This window comes from Marmota marmota, unplaced genomic scaffold (assembly GCF_001458135.2).
Source record: "Marmota marmota marmota unplaced genomic scaffold, marMar, whole genome shotgun sequence".
In the NCBI taxonomy this organism is placed as follows: Eukaryota; Metazoa; Chordata; class Mammalia; order Rodentia; family Sciuridae; genus Marmota; species Marmota marmota.
The window spans coordinates 30,356,471-30,374,644 of record NW_026000229.1 but is presented as its reverse complement, the minus strand read 5'-3'; the positions used below and the strand labels follow the sequence as shown (position 1 = coordinate 30,374,644).

At 33.9% G+C, this 18,174-nt stretch overlaps 1 protein-coding gene across 2 annotated transcripts in view; it reads right to left on the bottom strand.

Moving 5' to 3' along the window:
• Secisbp2l (SECIS binding protein 2 like) overlaps positions 1 to 18,174 on the bottom strand; it is a 52,412-nt gene that overhangs the window by 20,125 nt on the left and 14,113 nt on the right. For both annotated transcript variants that reach the window (XM_015480685.2, XM_048793470.1), the window contains 10 exons: positions 16,310 to 16,539; positions 16,009 to 16,033; positions 15,551 to 15,666; positions 9,696 to 9,830; positions 8,238 to 8,318; positions 7,067 to 7,234; positions 6,779 to 6,920; positions 2,693 to 2,859; positions 1,671 to 1,803; positions 97 to 259 (listed from right to left, as the gene is read on the bottom strand). In XM_015480685.2, coding sequence (XP_015336171.1) covers positions 97 to 259; positions 1,671 to 1,803; positions 2,693 to 2,859; positions 6,779 to 6,920; positions 7,067 to 7,234; positions 8,238 to 8,318; positions 9,696 to 9,830; positions 15,551 to 15,666; positions 16,009 to 16,033; positions 16,310 to 16,539 — 1,360 coding nt within the window. The remainder of the gene's footprint in view (positions 1 to 96; positions 260 to 1,670; positions 1,804 to 2,692; positions 2,860 to 6,778; positions 6,921 to 7,066; positions 7,235 to 8,237; positions 8,319 to 9,695; positions 9,831 to 15,550; positions 15,667 to 16,008; positions 16,034 to 16,309; positions 16,540 to 18,174) is intronic.

The window sequence follows — 18,174 nt, the reverse complement described above, 5'->3', positions numbered from 1 at the left end:
CATGTTCAACTCATGAAGTAACAATGACAATACTAGATTTGGAACCACAATAAAGATCCTAAACTATTCAACCTCAATAAAGAGACAAAAACTTACTCTCTAAATCTTTTGCTATGGATTTTGGTTATTGTTGATGATGCCATTGGACTGCCTATCCCAGAACTGGCAGGAGAGCCTTGTGACACAGGTGTCATGCAGTATGGAGAATTCTGACTTGCTGGAGAGAGTGAAGTATCACTCGGTACGCTCAGTCCAGTATCTGTGGAGATGTGAAATGAGGGGAAAGAATTTAGAAACCTCAAATGCTGAAAAGCTCTATACTGATCTATATAATCTAGAATGGCAGTTGTCTTTTAGGCTACTTCCTAATTCTCTGCAAACTAATGAGTTAGGCATTGTTCCTTTCACACACACAAAAAAAAATTCTCTACAAAACTACAAAAATTAAGTCTTCCTATTATCTATAAAAATATGCTCTTAAAATTTAAGCACAGCCTTGAAGTCTCCACAAACGAGATGAGAAAAGGCCAAATTATCCGAAACACGTATTCTCAGGGGATTTAAATTAAAGAACAAAGATCTGCACTTACTTTCAGATATTACTCTATCCTCCATCTCTACTTATCCACCTATTTCTTAGAAATCTTTCTTTTTAAAGTTCCAATTGTTTCTGGCAATGATAAATTCTACCTCACTCTTTCTCTCCACACCCACTCCTGATTCTCTTATATGGCATTTGCTTCTGTGCTTAAGGAGCTGCATTTTTAAGATGCCATCCCTTGACTCTACCATTTCCTTTGTTCAATTACTGCTTCTTCCTTCACAACTCAGGAAATGAGTCCATATTTTTATGTCCAGTAGAATCATTAGCAAAGTTGCACATATATCTATCTTATCTCCCTACTGGATCATCACTTTTTGATGACAGGACCTGCCTACTACGTATCTTCTTTATATTCCCCAACCTCCCTATTCTTGCTAGTTAATAAAATACATGTGGTAGGATTCAATAAACATTTGCTGCATGAATAGATGGATGAATAATCCTAAATACAAAGGGAGATATATGAGAATAAAGGGGAACTTAACCAAATATGCCCTAGATGAATAATCCATGGAAGTAAATTCATTTCTCTGAAAACAAAACACTAATGCTTAATCTGTGTATCAGTTAGATTTAAATGTATTGCAAAATCGTATGTGTTCAGTATTTATTATATGGGACTGAATCTTATTGACTAATTGGGCTCTGCTCTGCAATTCTCTATCACACATACATAGCAATTTCCTAAAAGCAAAAAGAAAATCAACAAAAATGAAAAATACCTCTTTGAAGAAAGATAACCAACAGAGTTTCAGATACAAAAGAAGAGAAAATTTTTTAAAGGGGACAATATCAGAAGAACTAGTGAGATCTTAATTTTGAGGGTTTATTACAAATTCTGAAATTTGTAATAAAATGTCATAGATTCACTATAACACTTGCCCCACCCTCCAGCTATCCTCGGTCTAAAAACATCTTCAAAGGAAATCACTCCCCAAAACAAAGAAATTTATGTAAAATAATGGAGCACATCCTCCACATATGAACATAACCAGCAATAGCTCATCCTTCAATTAAAATGCTCTAGACCATTCCATGAGAAGAGGAGAAAAAAAGTCCTCCTTACCTTCCTGGGAAATAATCTCCTGTGGCAAATCATCAATAAAATCTAAATGCATTTCTGTTGGCTCTTCAGATCCCAAAAGATTATGGTCCACAGTTAAACGTCCCTTCTTTTCCTCTCTTTCTTTCAAAATAACCTAAAAAAGTCATTATACCAGTCGATTACAATGTACACTAAAACAGAGGTATATAGTTTGCTTATACATGGACATGAGGATTTTAGTAGGTTATGTGTTTACATGGCTAAAATATAAATGAACTGGGAAAAGGTAAATATAATTTTATGCACTATAGGTTGAAGGAAATACTGCACACAAAAATAAAGGGAAGCAATTGTGCTTGAGAACATTTAGCTATCAAACTATATCTGCTTCATTCTTTAAATCCTGAGTGATAAATTGGAGTTTCCAAAAATGCAACTTCAGTTTAAAAGTCTGGAAACCAGTTTATATACTGAGTTACATTTCACCATTTTCAATTATTTGTACATGGATTATGTCATTCAAATCCTTCTGATAGAGTTAACCAAAGCAAATATCACCTTCAATTTATAGATGAGGAAAATGAAAATAAAAAAGTTTACCTAAAACTAAGTACTAAGATAAAGTTAGTACTAAAGTTCAGGGTTCGGGTTAGGGATAGAGAGCTTGCTGAGCATGCACAAGGACTTGAATTCAATCCCCAGCACTGACACACACATACACTTACACATACACACACAAAACAAACCAAACAAACAAAAAACCCCACAGGCTTTTGATCCTTAGGGTCTAATGCTTTGGGATATTCAACTTTTTTTTTTTTTAAATCTTATAGGAAAAAAAAATCATTCTCTAGGGCCTTGTTCCTCACAGAAAGACAATCATCATTGTGATATCCCAGACTTCAAATTAACTAGTTATAAAAATGCATTAATATGAATACTTCCCAATAATTCAGTGGCTAAAACATCACAGTTAATTTTACAAAAACAGATTAAATCCCTTATTCATCCCATAAAATAAACATCCCCAGATTTTGGTTTACCTTTTTAAGTGCTGTAGGCCGTTTTAGTTTTGCAATTTCCTTCTCTTTTCCTTTTTTTGCTTTAGAGGAAGTAATGTCCAAAGAATTAAAAGATGTCAAGCAGGGTTGGCTTTTTGTTAAAGGTTTTCGGTTAGAGTCTTTAGTGTGAAAAGAAGCTGCAGTAACCACTAAAAACAAAAAAGAAATTAGTTTTACTATAATGATCAATTTAATATACTTTCAAAGTTTCCAAAAATAAATCCACAAAAACAAGAACATCCTCTTCTTGTAGGAAAAAAAAACAGACATCATAATATTCGGAGCAGAGTCCCTAAGAAAAACCTCCAAATTTTTAGCTTTCATAAGATAAAAAGCATAAAGCCAAAGCAATTAGCCAATCTGGAGGTCTAAAGTAGGGATAAATTAGTTCTACCTTACTGCAGCAACCTTTATGCACGGCTATTCTTTACAAGCGGTCTTCAGTCAAAGCCATTCTACCTTTGAAGTTTCAAAACTGAACCTCTTCTCATTCCTACTTAATCACCTATTCACACTTACATAAAAAACTTATGTAGCCCATCGCTCCTTTCCTTATTTTAATCTGTCAGCAAAAATGCTGATTTCCCCCCTCAGCCTACACTCTAGGTACCATATAGCAGTTCTTTTATGACTGAACAATACTCTTATTCTCCAATGACTACCTCCAACCCTTTAACATTCCTAAACCTTAAAAATGATAACCTCATTTTTTTTATTCTAGCAGAGCTTTTCTACCACTTCCCTGAAAGGATGCTATTTAATATAAATTATTAACCACAAGAAAGGAAGTGGCAGATATTCTCACTCCTGTCTAAGGCACACCAACCACTTCTGTTCTTACTTCCATCTCAGTTCCTCTAGGATCTTGCTCTATCACTTTCCCCTTGCATTTTTCAATTTCCTCCCTAACCCTTGATTCTTTTCCCTGACCCCTCACAACAAGCCAAAAAAAACAACAAAAAAAAAAAGGTTGTTGAGGGTGACAAAGTCTTTCCTTTGACTAACTTTCCTTCAAGCTAAGGCACCACAGCTCCTCTTTCCTTCCCTGGAAACAGTCTTTCTCCCATCATCACTTTCCAAATCATTACAATCTGGCCTTTGCCCTACTCACTCACTTGAAACTGTTATTGTAAAGATCACACATAACCTTGCAATTGCCAAATAAAATTCTTTTTTTACTCCCTTCTAATTTTCTTGGGCATTGGCCCATTATAGTTTTCCTCAAAATTCTTCCTTGCCTTCTGTGATTTCCACTTTTTTTTTTTTTTTTACTCTTTTTCAATTCTATTTTTCTAGTTCTTCTTTGTTTGTCCTAAAAATTTGCACATTCCAAAGGCTCTATCCCTGAACATCTTTTCCCCAATTTTCCCTTCCTCCAACAACCTTATTTCCATAGCTTCAACAATTCTATTTGAAAGTCACTGATCTCTAACCTAAACTATTCGTTCATAACTCATGTCAAATAAGAACCACAGGACCTCTATTGCTTGCATTTTAAATCAAGGCTCCTGCCTATTCTTCCCAACAAAATTCTTCCATGATCTTTGTGTTTTACCATCATAGCTCTTTTCACTACACACTCTGTGCCAGAGTAAAGAATCATCTTTGATCTGTTTCTACATCCTACCATTGAAAAAGCCTATCAATTCCTTACAATTCTTTTTCATCACTACCGCAGTCTCATTCTTTTCTTGAACTTTCCAGTAGCATTCTTTGAAATCAACACTTCCAGTTTAAACACTGGTGACTGGTTAGAAGTTAATCTCATTTCTATCTATCAAGAAGTCTACTCCTGGCTGGGTATGATAGCGCACACCTATATCCCAGCAACACCAGGGCCAAGGCAGGAGGATCAAAAGTTGGAGGTCAACCTGGGCAATTTAGTGAAACCCTGTCTCAATATAAAAAGGCTGGGGATATGGCTCAATGGTAGATTGCCCTTGGGCTCAATTCCTACTATCATAAAAATAAATAACTAAATAAAATAAAGTGTAAAAAAATACAGAGAGAGAATGCTATTCCTTCTTTAAGCCCAGTTCAAATACTATCTTATATGAAATGATTTATAACACCATTCCCCTATCTCCACGTTGACGTACATCACTCTCTCACTCTTCCAAGGGTTTACAAAACTTTGCTGGTATCTTTCCTAAAGTGCTGCTTTTGATTAGCTGTGTATGTCTTTCTAATCTCACTAGATTAAACTTCTTGAACAAAAAAGTTTATCTTCACCATCTCTGTAATCCCAATAGTTTCTGATCGAATATTTTGCAAAGTTATTTACTATTGATTAACATTTGCTAAATGAATCAAAGTTGTAATAACTCATTTGAAATATTACAGATTAACAATCTCTTCTTCATAATATTAGTTAACATTTATTGAGTGATATAATCCAAATTCTCTAAGCTCTTTACATGCATCATCTCTTTACTTCCCAAAACAATCCTGAAGTAAGTATTATCAATACCCCCACTTTAATGTAAAGAAATTGAAGCACAGTAACTTCCCAAATAAATATGTAGAAGAGCAGGATTCAAACCCAGACAGTTTGACTTCAGAGCTCTTGCTTTTAGCTACAAGTTCATGCCTCTTCCCCAACACTGCTTTGTTCTGGAAAGACTACAGGGAGTTGTTACTGCCACTCCCCCATCTCAATAACATGTAACTCTAAAGCTTAGCACACATTCAATATTACTTTTACTAACAGTGACTCAAAGCAATGTTTTATATTGGAATGGTAACTAGCTATAGGTTTAAACATTTTGCATACAGATGACAGTTATACACTGTTATTTATCTTTTAGTCTTCTAATAAGCATCACTGGAACAGAACACATAGAATTCATTCCACCATTTAGCTTTAGTGCTTTTTATTAATGCCTTTCCCTTCCCTTTTGTCCTATTCCTCACCCTCTAAAACAAAGACTATAACAAAGAAATGAGGGAGCACATTAGAACTGCTGAGAGCTCTAAAACTGACAAAGTTTGTTAAAATAGAAATTACTGTTTCAGTAGAAAATCAGATCATTTTCTCATACACACACACAAAATTTGACCAAAACTTCTGTTTGGTATTTTAACTGGATAATATAACAGGAGAACCAAATAACTTGTGATTTTTATTCTAACCATTAAAGAAGAAAAAAATGTGGTTGGTTCAAAATGCCCAATTGACATTTTAGCAGAGATCTGAAGGACCTAAGGGAACAAACAATACTGATATCCAGGGAAGCAGCATTCTAGGAAAAGGGAACAGCAAGCCCAAAGATACTGAGCTAGAAGCATGTTGTGTATACCTGAGATGGTGAATGTGTCAGGAGAGAATGGTGATGAAGGTGAAGAGGCAAAGGGGGCAGAATGAGGCTTTATTCCAAGTGAGATGAAGCCAGATATAATCCGGATCATATCTTTAAAAGACCAGTTCTTTTAAGATAAATTGGGGGGCCCAGGCATGATGGTATACACCTGTGATCCCAGTGACTCAGGATGCTGAGGCAGGAGGATAGCAACTTTGAGGGCAACCTGGGAAACCTACCAAGACCTTTCTCAAAAGAAAAAATAAAAACGTCTTGGGATGTAGCTCAGTGGTAGAACACCACTGGGTTTAATCCCCAGTACCCAAAAGGGAAAGGGGGAGGAAGGGAGGGAGGGAAGGAGAGAAACAGAGGGAGGGAGGGAGAGAAACTGAGGGATGGGTAGAGAGCAGTCAGAAACTACAATAGTATAATATAATGATGGACAGTCTCAGGATGACAGGATAAGGATCTGGTGAGTAAATTATGAATATACTTGAAGACAGAATAGACAGGATGTACTGAAGAACTTGGACTTGATATGGAAAGTGAAGAGACATGGACAATTTTGAGGATTGTGGCTTGTGCTAACTAAAATTGCATATATATAATATGTATATGTATCCATATATACATATATATACAATTTAAGTTAGATCATAAATACATGTATATACACATATATAGAAATAAATATAAATTTAGATTAATAATATTCAAAATATATTGCCAAAGCCAAATAGCAAATTACCCAGACTAATGATATAACTACCTGTATATGACAGAGGTCTGGTATTAGTAATCTGCCGTGCTTTCATTGCTGCTTGTTGTTTTTCCAGAGCAGCTAACATGTCTCCTAAATCTAGCTGCACAGGTGTTTTATTCTTTTTTCCAGCTGCTTTTGATAAAGCTTCCTGCAAAGTGAATATGAAAATATTTATTTTTTTGTTGTGGTATGAAAGTATAACAAGTTACCATTATTATATGCTTGTTACTCCTATCCATCCCATTAAACCTAGAAAATAAATTATCATAATTGTTCATATAAATCACTATATACCTGTAATTTTTTTTGCTCCATACTTATTTCAGAATATTCTTGAGCTGTGGCAAGAGCTGCCGCTAACGCTTTCTTCTTCTGACTTTTTGCACGTTTAGGAACTGAAGTGGTAATGGGAATTGGAGTCTGAACTATATTGATTGGTGAGTTTTCAGGTAAATCATCCAACTATTGATAACCAGAGAAAAACGTTTGTTAGCGATCTCATAAAAGTCTAATCATAAGGAAGAAATCCAGAATGAGACATGTTCTGTAATGTACGGATTTGACATCATAAAACAGAGTGAGAAAGTGGACCATTTCAGCCTGGAAAAAAGGGACAACAGCTTACTGCAATGAGTGACCCATGTCTGGATCTTTGACCTCTGAAATGAAACAAAATATCTCCAAAGTAAAATTTTTCACTAATTGAGAAAATTTCTGTACAGATTGTTACATGTTTCATTATGTAATTAATGATATTTTCTGGTCTTGTAATGAAACTGTAGATTTCAAAGAAAATATCTTTGTTTTGGCTATGTTAAAAAGAAAACATTCTGGGGCTGGAGTGGTAGAGAGACTGCCTAGCTTGTGTGAGGCACTGGGTTCAATTCTCAGCACTGCCTATAAAATAAATAAAATAAAGATCCACTGACAACTTAAAAAAAAATTCACAGGCTGGGATTGTGGCTCAGAGGTAGAGCACTTGCCTAACATGTGTGAGGCACTGGGTTTAATTCTCAGCACCACATATAAATAAATAAAATAAAGGACCATTGACAACTAAAAAATATTAGATTAAAAAAAAAAGAAAGAAAAAGAAAAGAAACATTCAGGCTGGGTATGGTGGCCCACATCAGTAATCCCAATGACTTAGGAGGCTGGGGCAGAAGGATCTGAAGTTTGAGAACAGCCTTGGCAACTTAGCAAAGGCTATAAATGTTTTAAAAATAAATAAAACAAATAAAAATGAGATGTTACTCAGGGGTAAAGCACCTTGGGTTCAATCCCTAGTACCAAAAACAAAACAAAATACAAAAAGAAACATTGAAGTTAAATACTAAACATACTGTTTTCTGTATACTACTCTGCCCATTTCTCCTTATATCTACCTTTAATATATTATTCTTTTCACATAGCCATGGTTTAAAAGATAGTCTATTTGCTTATTTTTCTAAAAAGAATCACTTACCACTTTTGAAGAAAGTTTCTGTTGAATATTCTCATCCTTTGCATTTCCATTTTCATGTAGTTCTTGAAATCCATCTTCATCCTAAAATAATTTCACATTTTTAATAAAAACAATTGAGGGCAAACTCTTAAAAAAAACTTTTTATAATGGCTAAGAGTAATGAAAAATGGGGAAATAATTTTCTGTATTGTACTATTGAACTACTTAAAATCAGCCTTAAAAAGGAAATCTCATTTTGTACATGCTAAATCCCACCCAAATGAATTATTAAAGCATGGGAGCATAGCCACATTATGTTCATCCTTGGATTTCTGCACCTATTTTCCATTTTGATTACTAATTACAAATTAGTAATTATAGGTATCCCAAACAGGTAGGTAATTGAAAAAATATTAAATTGGATTTTATCACATTCAGATCATTTGGAAAAGATACGAATTTTATTAATATATTCTCTATCCCACATACACAACTACAAGATTAAAAGCTTAAAATTTTTAAATTTTTCTACTCAAATTAATTCTTAATCAATATCATCTTTTATATTGAAAAATGTATATTTAATATATATTTTTACATTGAAAATATATATCTAAAGTCTTTAAATATAAGAATGCAACCAATCATAGTTTAGTGCATATTTAAAAACTGCCATATTTGTAGACACTAAAATTATTTTTCATAGAATAATTGAGATGTACTCTCAAGTACTTTGGGGAAATTACTTAAGCTTATATATCATATTTTTCATCTTTATCCTTTAACCTCAAGAATTCCAGTTTAATCTCCATCTATTAGCCTATTTTATAGAATCTATGATCCAACCAAAATGAGTTATACAAATGGATTATCAGGGATGTATGACTTAAGCAAATTATACTGATTCCTTAAAATCCATTTCAAATGTTATTCCTATCCTGCCTAAAACCCAAAGTGACTTGTGGCTACTTTCAACTCCAACCACACTCAACCAAGTATTAGGTGTTTATATTTCTGCATTCTACTAGGTGGATGGACACTCTCCATAGGAAGGTTGCCATGTACTAGTAGTACTACAGAGTACATTTTTCTTCCTTCTCTAAGACTCACCTGAATGGCAGCACAAATCAACTAGATTGAACTACTCAAATATGAAAAATCTTACAAATGGACTGAACAACAACAAAAAATTTTGAGAAAAAGTTTCATACTGGATGAAATCCAAATGAAATCAAGTTCTACTTTAATATACCATCTCAAAATGAACACACAAGACAAAAATTTATAAAATAATCATTAATGAAGTTAATGTAGACTAAATATATCTAACCAAGGCAAATAAAAATGAGTCAATATTTCTGGATAATTTACTATCTAATAGTAGAGTCACATGCTAAGAAATATTTACAGTACAACAAATTAATTTCTTAATGAGAAATTTTCTATAACAGTTTATGTATAGATTTTGGAAAAAAATACCTCAAAATATAAAGACTCAGAATTTGGGTCACTTCTATGGGACTGACTAGAGTTTAAATGCTTATTATCTTGTCTCTTTTGCAAATTCTGTCTTCTTTCTGAGGAAGTACTGTGGCCTCGGCATCTGAATCCAACCTTAAATAAACCCCGGAGGGAAAGAGAAAATATTATTTTTAAGTAAATATTTTATTGAAATATAACATCTTACAGAAAAATATACAAAAGTGTACAATGCAATAAATGTTCAAAGTGCATAATTTATTTTAAAAAGTTGAAAATTTCTGACAAATAAGGTAATTAAAAGGAAAATATAAAAATGTGACAATTAACGATCATTACCTTTCCTTTTCCTGTACATGAATATTTATTTATATCAGCTTTATTTACAAGAGCCAATAACTGAGAATAAACCAGATGTTCTTTAGTGAGTGAACAGTTAATCTAACTATGGTATATCCACACTAAAGTACAGTTGGTCAGTAGTCAGCCATAAGAGTATGAACTACTGACAAGCCCAACATGATGGATCTCCAGAAAACCAGATGAGTGAAAAAAACCAATCCCAAAGGATTATACAAGTACAATCATAAAACATTCTTTTGAACCCGAAGTGCTTAACCACTGAACTACATCCCCCAACCCTTCTTATTTTTTATCTTGAGACAGGGTTTCACTAAGTTGCTTAGGCTGGCCTTGAACTTGTGATTCTTCCACCTTGCCTCCAAACTGCTGGGATTATAGACATGCACCACCATGCCCATCCATAAAACATTCTTAAAACAAAATAACAGAAAGTGAGATCCTGTGATGGATCACTTCTATAACTTAAATGTTCAATGTTAACATCCAGGTGATGATACTGCACTACAGTTTTGCAAGATGTTATTACCACTTCAGGAGACTGCACATTACTTTTTTTCCTTTTTTTGGGGGGTGGGGGTACTGGGGATTGAACTCAGGGGCAGCCAACCACTGAGCCGTATCCCCAGCACTATTTTGTATTTTTTTATTTAGAGACAGTGTCTCACTGAGTTGCTTAATTCCTTGCCGTTGCTGAGGCTGGCTTTGAACTCAAGATCCTCTTGTCTCAGTCCCCTGAGCCACTGGAATTACAGGTGTGCTCCACCACACCCAGCCTTTTCTTTTTTTAATATTTTTTTTAGTTATACATGGACACAATATCTTTATTTTGTTTATTTTTATGTGGTGCTGAGGATCAAACCCAATGCCTTACATATGCATGATTCCCAGTTTCTATCAACAAAACTCTTTCTTAGAACTGACAGAAAGTATTTAGATATCATGAGGTTATTGGAATACTTGCATATTAGGGTCACATGAACTTTGTTGGTTCCATTAGTTTGGGGGTTTTAATTTTTTAATATTTATTTTTTAGTTATAGGTGAACAAATATCTTTATTTTATAGAAAAATGCTACATCACAAGGTAGTTCATTCTCCCCGAATTTATAGATTAACATAGAAGCTGATGGAATAGAAGAGAAAAGACCAGAGTAGATTCCAATACATGTGGGAATTTAATAGGTGACAAACAGCGGTCTCATATCTCTGAAAAAGATGAATCTTTCAATAAATGGTGTTGGCAGATTTGGGTGCTACCAGAAAAATACAAAATAGGATCCATATTTCACACCATATATGTGGAAAAACTCCAAGTAGAATAAAGCTTTCTGTATCTTTTTTCTTCCCAGTATTGGAGATGGCACCCAAAGCCTTACACACACTAAATAAGTACTCTACTATTGAGCTACATCTCCAGCCTCACCCCCTTTTTTTTAATTTTTATTTTTGAAACAGAGTCTTGCTAAATTGTCCAGACTGCCTCCCAATTTTCAATCCTCCTGTCTTAGCCTTCCAGTAGCTGGGATCAGGTGTGCCACCCGGCCTGGCTAGCTTTAAATGTAAGAAAATGAGACACTCAACAACCTAGAGAAAAAACATAGGCAAATTCCTTTATAACCCTGGTGTTAGGACAAGTTGTTTTCAGTTCATTTAAAACTCAGGAGCCTGCCAGGCATGGTGGTACACACTGTAATCCCAGACACTTGGGAGGCTAAGGCAGGAGAATGGCAAGTTTGAGCCAGCCTCAGTAACTTTGTAAGACTTTTTCTTAAAATAAAAAGAATTGGGAATGTAGCTCAGTGGCAGAGTATCCCTGGGTTTGAAGCCTAGTACATCAAAAATAAATAAATAAATAAATAAATACTCAGAAGCCATTAAAAAAAAAAGAAGACTAAAAAGTCAATTTATAAAACTAACTTTCTTAATGTTTTTTAAAATATAAACTTGTGCATGGCAGTAATAATGAGCAAAGTAAAAAATAAAGATTTAAACCTAATTAAAAACCTTTAATTACAGATTAAAGGCTCTTAGAAACTTTAATAATTTGAAAAAATAAACCTTGATCAAATGTATTTTAAAATGTACCCCCAAAAGGGAAAAGAAGTAGATAACATTCAAAAAATATACATGATCAGATAAGTTCACAGAAAGAGAAATTCAAATGGCCTTTTAGCACCTGGAAAGATGCTTAACTACATTAGGATAAAATTTCTACCTAATTGGCATGCTAACTGGTTTGGAAAATTGTTTGTCCCCCCCACCCCCAAAGGTTTGTGTTGGGAGCTTGGTTCTCAGAGTGACAATACTGGGAGGCCTAGAGGAAGGTCCATAGGTCACTGAGGGAGCTGCTCTTATGAATACTGGTCTCCTTAAAGTGAGTTCTCACAATAGAAAGTTGTTATAAAAGCCTTACCCCTCCACCAGCAACAACCTTGACCCCCATCTCTCTCTAGCTTTCTATATTGGGATGTGATTCCTTTCTCCTATACATGAATTCCCTCAACAGATTCTTTCCAGGTTGTTTGGACTTTCAGCCTCCAAAATTATGAACTAAATAAGCTTCTTTTCTCTATAAAATAGTCTGTCTCAGGTATTTTGTTCCAGTAACAAATAGCTGACAAATACATGGCATAAATCCAAAATACTGAAAACATTATTTCTAAAACTATATGGAAACAGGCCCTCTTCAAGGCTGTTGAGAAAGCAAATTGGTATGATCAGGTGATATTTACCAAAACAACAGATGAATTTACCTTTTAACCAGCAGTTCCTTATCTAGGAATTGATTCTATTGGTACACACATTTCTAAATGACATTGTATCAAGTTTATAACAGCAATAGTTAAAAAACAACTCAAGTGCCTATGAACAGAACTACAGAAATCAACAAGGGTATATGAATACAGTATTAGGAATTTTTTTAAAAAAATTAAAAGCAAGGAAGCCCACTATGTAGTAATATGGAAATGATAAAAATCTCTCCAAGATATATTACTGAGCACAGAAAAGAGAGGGCATGCTATCTTTTGTGTAAGAAAGGGGCAAAGCCTAAGTTTCATATGCATGTACTTACAATGTATACGTATATACTTACAAGTACTTGTATATACTTATAATGATAAGAAAAAACTCTGGAAGTATATAAAAAATGAATCAAGGTGAAACAGGTACAGGTGAGGACAAAAGACAAGGAGAAACAGTTGAAAATGAGATTTTTCATTGTACAATCTTTTTCATCTTCTTTATTTATCAACTTGATCATAAAGCCACTTTAAAAGATATACATTTTTAGATCCTTTCCGTAAGTTTTTTTTTGGGGGGGGTGGGGGGAGGGTACCAGGAATTGAACTCAGGAGCACTCAACTACTGAGCCACATCCCCAGCCCTATTTTGTATTTTTTATTTAGAGATAGGGTATCACTGAGTTGCTTTGTGCCTCACAATTGCTGAGGCTGGATCTGAACTGAACTAGAAATCCTCCTGCCTCAGTCTCCCAAGTTGCTGGGATTACAGGTACACTCCACTGCACCCAGCTCCTTTCCATAATTTAAAATTGAATCTACACTAAGTACAGAAATGAAAGATATTTAAAATTATAATTAAAAAGCATGGTACAAGTACAAAAATCAATAAATGGAACAAACAGATGAGAAACAGCACCTAAGATATAAGAAGTCAGTATATTAAGCTAGTACCATGATGCACACCTGTAATCCCAGTGACATGGGAAACTGAGACAGGAGGATTACAAGTTCAAAGCCAGTCTCAGCAACTTAGCAAGACTTTGTCTCAAAATAAAAAGTACATAAAGGGGTGGGGTTGTGGCTCAGTGGTACAGCATTCCTGTGTTCAGTTCCTGGTACCAGGAAGGAAAAAAGAAGTTATCATATTACTATAATGGAAGCACAAACTACAGGGGAAAATGTGTTATAAAGTTAAGACGACTGGTTAACTACTTTGAAAATTTACATCAGTATGTTTACCAAACATCAAGATAAATCTCAGATAAAAATGTCTTGAAACAGAAAGTACAGATATTTATTTGACTTCTAAAAGACTGTGAAAGCCTATACACAATCAGAAATTGCAAAAGGGGAAAATATTTTGACTTAGAAAAGATTCTACATCTCAAAAAATCAAACTTAATATAAACCTAGGAAAAGCACATAACAAAACAGCAAGTAAAAAGAAAACACATTTTTAACATCTGGTTCAGTTCTTTAGGAATGAAGAGACACACAAAATAAACAAAGTTAACAATACCATGTGTATTTGCTTAATTTCCTTTTTTTGTTCTTTTACCATTTCTCAACAGTTGAGACAGAGATAAAATGTTTTTTCATTTCGGGATTATTTCTACTCCTGTGAGCTACTGATACCAAAAATAACAGTGCTACAAACTTGGCAAGATTAGCAGTCTGCATCAACAAAAAATTTCCTCACATAAACAAACATTTTGTAGATTTTATCTAATCTATATAAACAAATGTTTTAGCTTTTTTGTTTTTGTTTTGTTTTGTGTGGTACTAAGGATTGAACCCAGGGCCTTGTGCAAGGACTCTGTAGTTCTTCTGTTTTTAATCGAATAAAGCTAAAGAGCCTCACAAACCTGCAATGAGCAAGGCATTTTTGCAATAACCACAGAGAAGAGGACATTATTCTGCCTGTTTTCCTGACAGCCTAATTAATGTTAAGGTATATCTGAAGTACTTCATTTCAGGGATGCAAAGAATAGGCAAGTGGTTGGCATATTTAATCCACTAGAAACTTGCCCCTTACTTTGATCCATCTGCACATCTACTTATATGATGGTTTAAATCCTTAACTTAGGGAATCCAGGAAAGCTGTCTAAAAACAAAAAGGATAAACAGCAACCAATAAACAACTTCCTAATTTCATAGCCAACGAATGTAAGTTACTGGAAATCTGTGGTAGTCTATAGCACATTCTGCTATATTGCAGCTTAATCTTGCTCTTCAAGACCTTCAGGAAGCAACCCAGTCTGTAGCTTCTCCCTTATGGCACAATGCAGCAATCACTATGGCAATGCCATATACAGAAGGGTGTTAACAGTCAAACATACACATGAACAAAGTTCCAGTCCTTATATTCAAAGAAGATTTAAGACATAAAATGTTTTTAACATATTAACATGGATAGGAAAAATCATGGCAGATAAAACAGTATTGGAGGGCATCCTTTTTTAAATTATGAAATATTCAACAATACAGAAAAGTAGAAAAATGGTACAATATATACTCATATACTCACTACATTCATTCAACATGTTATCGTTTTGTTTTATTATTTAAGTAAGTCTTATTGGCTAAGCCACTTTAAAGTTATAGATATTATAATAGTTTACTTCTAAATAACTTACTATGCATCTTCAAAAATTAAGTATACTGTCCTTCATAATCACTACACCATTATTAAAACAAATGGAAAAGAATTCACCTCACAACCAAATTTCTCCAAACTAATTCAAATTACCTGTGAATTATTTCTTTGTTCTGTCTGCCTTCCACCTCTGGAAAACGTCTGATTTTTTTCCATCCAGGGTTTTTTCTGAGTTGCCTGGCAAGTTACATTGGACCAATTTACACCACCTGTAACAAATATTTAATGATATCATTTGCTTATAAAAGAAACCAAAATCTAAATTGCCCCCTAACTTCACACACTGAAATCCAGGCAATATAAATGTAACACTGAAAATTTTTCTATAAACTTTAAGTGGTATTCCAGTAACTCAAATGTCATCTTGCAGAATATCTCCAGCTGACATTTTCCCAATTCTTTTGGGCCAAACTATGCTTTCAAATTAATCTAAATATCTGAAAGATTTATAGTTGTTTTTGTTTTTTCTGGCATCAAGAATCTTCATGTTTGAAAACTTTGACAGGGACAAAGAAGAAAATATAGCAAAAACAATATTCAGAAATGAGTACCTGCACATACAGATGATTCCATGTGCTAAAAAAAGGAAACAAAAAAGGGAATTATTTTCTCCTTAATAGTGGAGATTATACACTTTGCAATACATTTCACAATTTACTCCAGTTAGAAGCATACTTATTACAATTTTAGAATACTGTTCTATAAATTTTTATTACTAATAAAATATACAAATATATTTTTAACATCTCACTACTATAGAAATTGTTAATGAAAACAGATACTTAAGCTTTACTAAAGGACACAAAATAATAGTGACGTCGATGATTGATAAATCAAGGCAATGTTACGTACATTTATGGTCCCAGAATCGGGATTTCTCAAAGCCCCTGCTGCAGGCTGGTTGTTGTTGTGTTTGGGACTGCAGTAACCACTATCACTGTCAATGTCGGCTTCACTAGCCCCCTGTTCACTAGAGGATTCAGCAGTGGGGTGGGAAGCTCTTCTCCTCCTGCCTTTGGACTTCCAAAGCATTGTGGCAGTACTCTCTGAGAGAGACTTGTTAGCGATATCTGATGGAAAATCTACAAGGCAAGGAAAGTGGGACAACTCTTTGTGATGACTGAATAAATTCCCATTAAATTGTCAATAAGTTTTAAGAAAATAAAAATGAGAAATAGGTTGGCCTGGAACTTGTGATCCTCTTGAGATCTTGTGATCTCCTGAGAAGCTGGGACTATAGACATGTGTCACTGCAAATGGCTCTTTCGTTCAATTTAAAAAAATTAAAAATTCTTCATTTTAGTAATAGTTCTCTTCCTACAGTCATAAAGATCTGCCTGTATTTTCTTCTACCATTAGTTTTCTCACTTAAATCGTTAATCTACCTGGAAGAGATCTGGGAGGGATATAAATTAGAGATCTGCAAAGCGATCTCTGTTGTTTTCCACATACGTATTTCCACATATATGTGGGGTTCATTTCTGGGCTCTTTTTTTTTTTGTAAATTCTTGTACACTACACTGATAATACATATCTACAGAAATTAAAATGATATTTTAAGTCTTTTATATCTAGAGAAAAGTTGTTTTCCAGGTATATCTTGCCTCTTAGACCACTGTCCTTTATTTTAGAATTAGTTTGTCCAGTTCCGCAAAATTTCCTGCTGGAATATTTACTAGAACTGCACTGACTCTACAGACTAATTATGAGAAAAATGACATTTGCAATATCAAATCATTCTTCATGAATAGGATATTTAGTTTTCTTTTTAAAAAGATTTTATAATAAAGCCTTATAGTTTCTGCATACATGTCTCATGCATCTCTGAAGATTTATTCCCAGAAACACTATATTTTTCTTGCTATTATAAGTGATATTTTTTCTTGAGTTTTATTTGTTGGTGGCATATTGAAATGCATTTAACTTTTGTATATATTTATCCATCTTATTAAACTTTTCCCAGATAATACAAGCATGTGTTCAAAAGTATATATTTGTTATAACTATAATGCCATTTTCCCATCAAATTATAATATTTAATTATCTTATTGATACCAATTAATGCTCAGAAATTAAAAACTAAAGAATAAAAATGTTAACAGATGCCTTTATCTTCTCATTTTCAAATTTTTAAGCTTCAAAAGGTTGCCATTATGGTGACTAAGTGAGCAAACTAAAGAAGCAATAACAATTGTTTTCTTAAAAGCCTTCCCATAGTTGAAAGGATGTAGAAATGGATCACTATGACTAGAACAACTAATACAGAAAGCTTCAGGATACATTACCCAATAATTCTTTTCCTTGGCAACTCGAAGCATTTGTTGGAGTCTGTTAATCAATCTTATAGCTTTATGCCCTAAAAACCCTTCAACTATACTATAACAATCCCCAGAACTATACTTTTAAACTATCTCCAGATTTTTTCTCTGCTAAGGGTTCTAAGTAATTTTAAAAGGATATTATGAACAGATAACTAATTTAAAAAAAAATGCATAACCCAAATGAAAAAAAAAAGTAAGCCATTTTATTCATTTCAATCTATTGAACAGAGACTACAAAGAGATAAAAAAGTAACTGGAAGGTGGAAGGTAGGGATATATCTCAGTGGTAAAGCACTTGCCTCCCATCCACAATCCCCAGTGTTCTCACACAAACACACACAGAAAAAAAAAAAAAAAAAGCAAGAAAGAAAAAGCAAAAAAAAAAAAAAAAAAAAA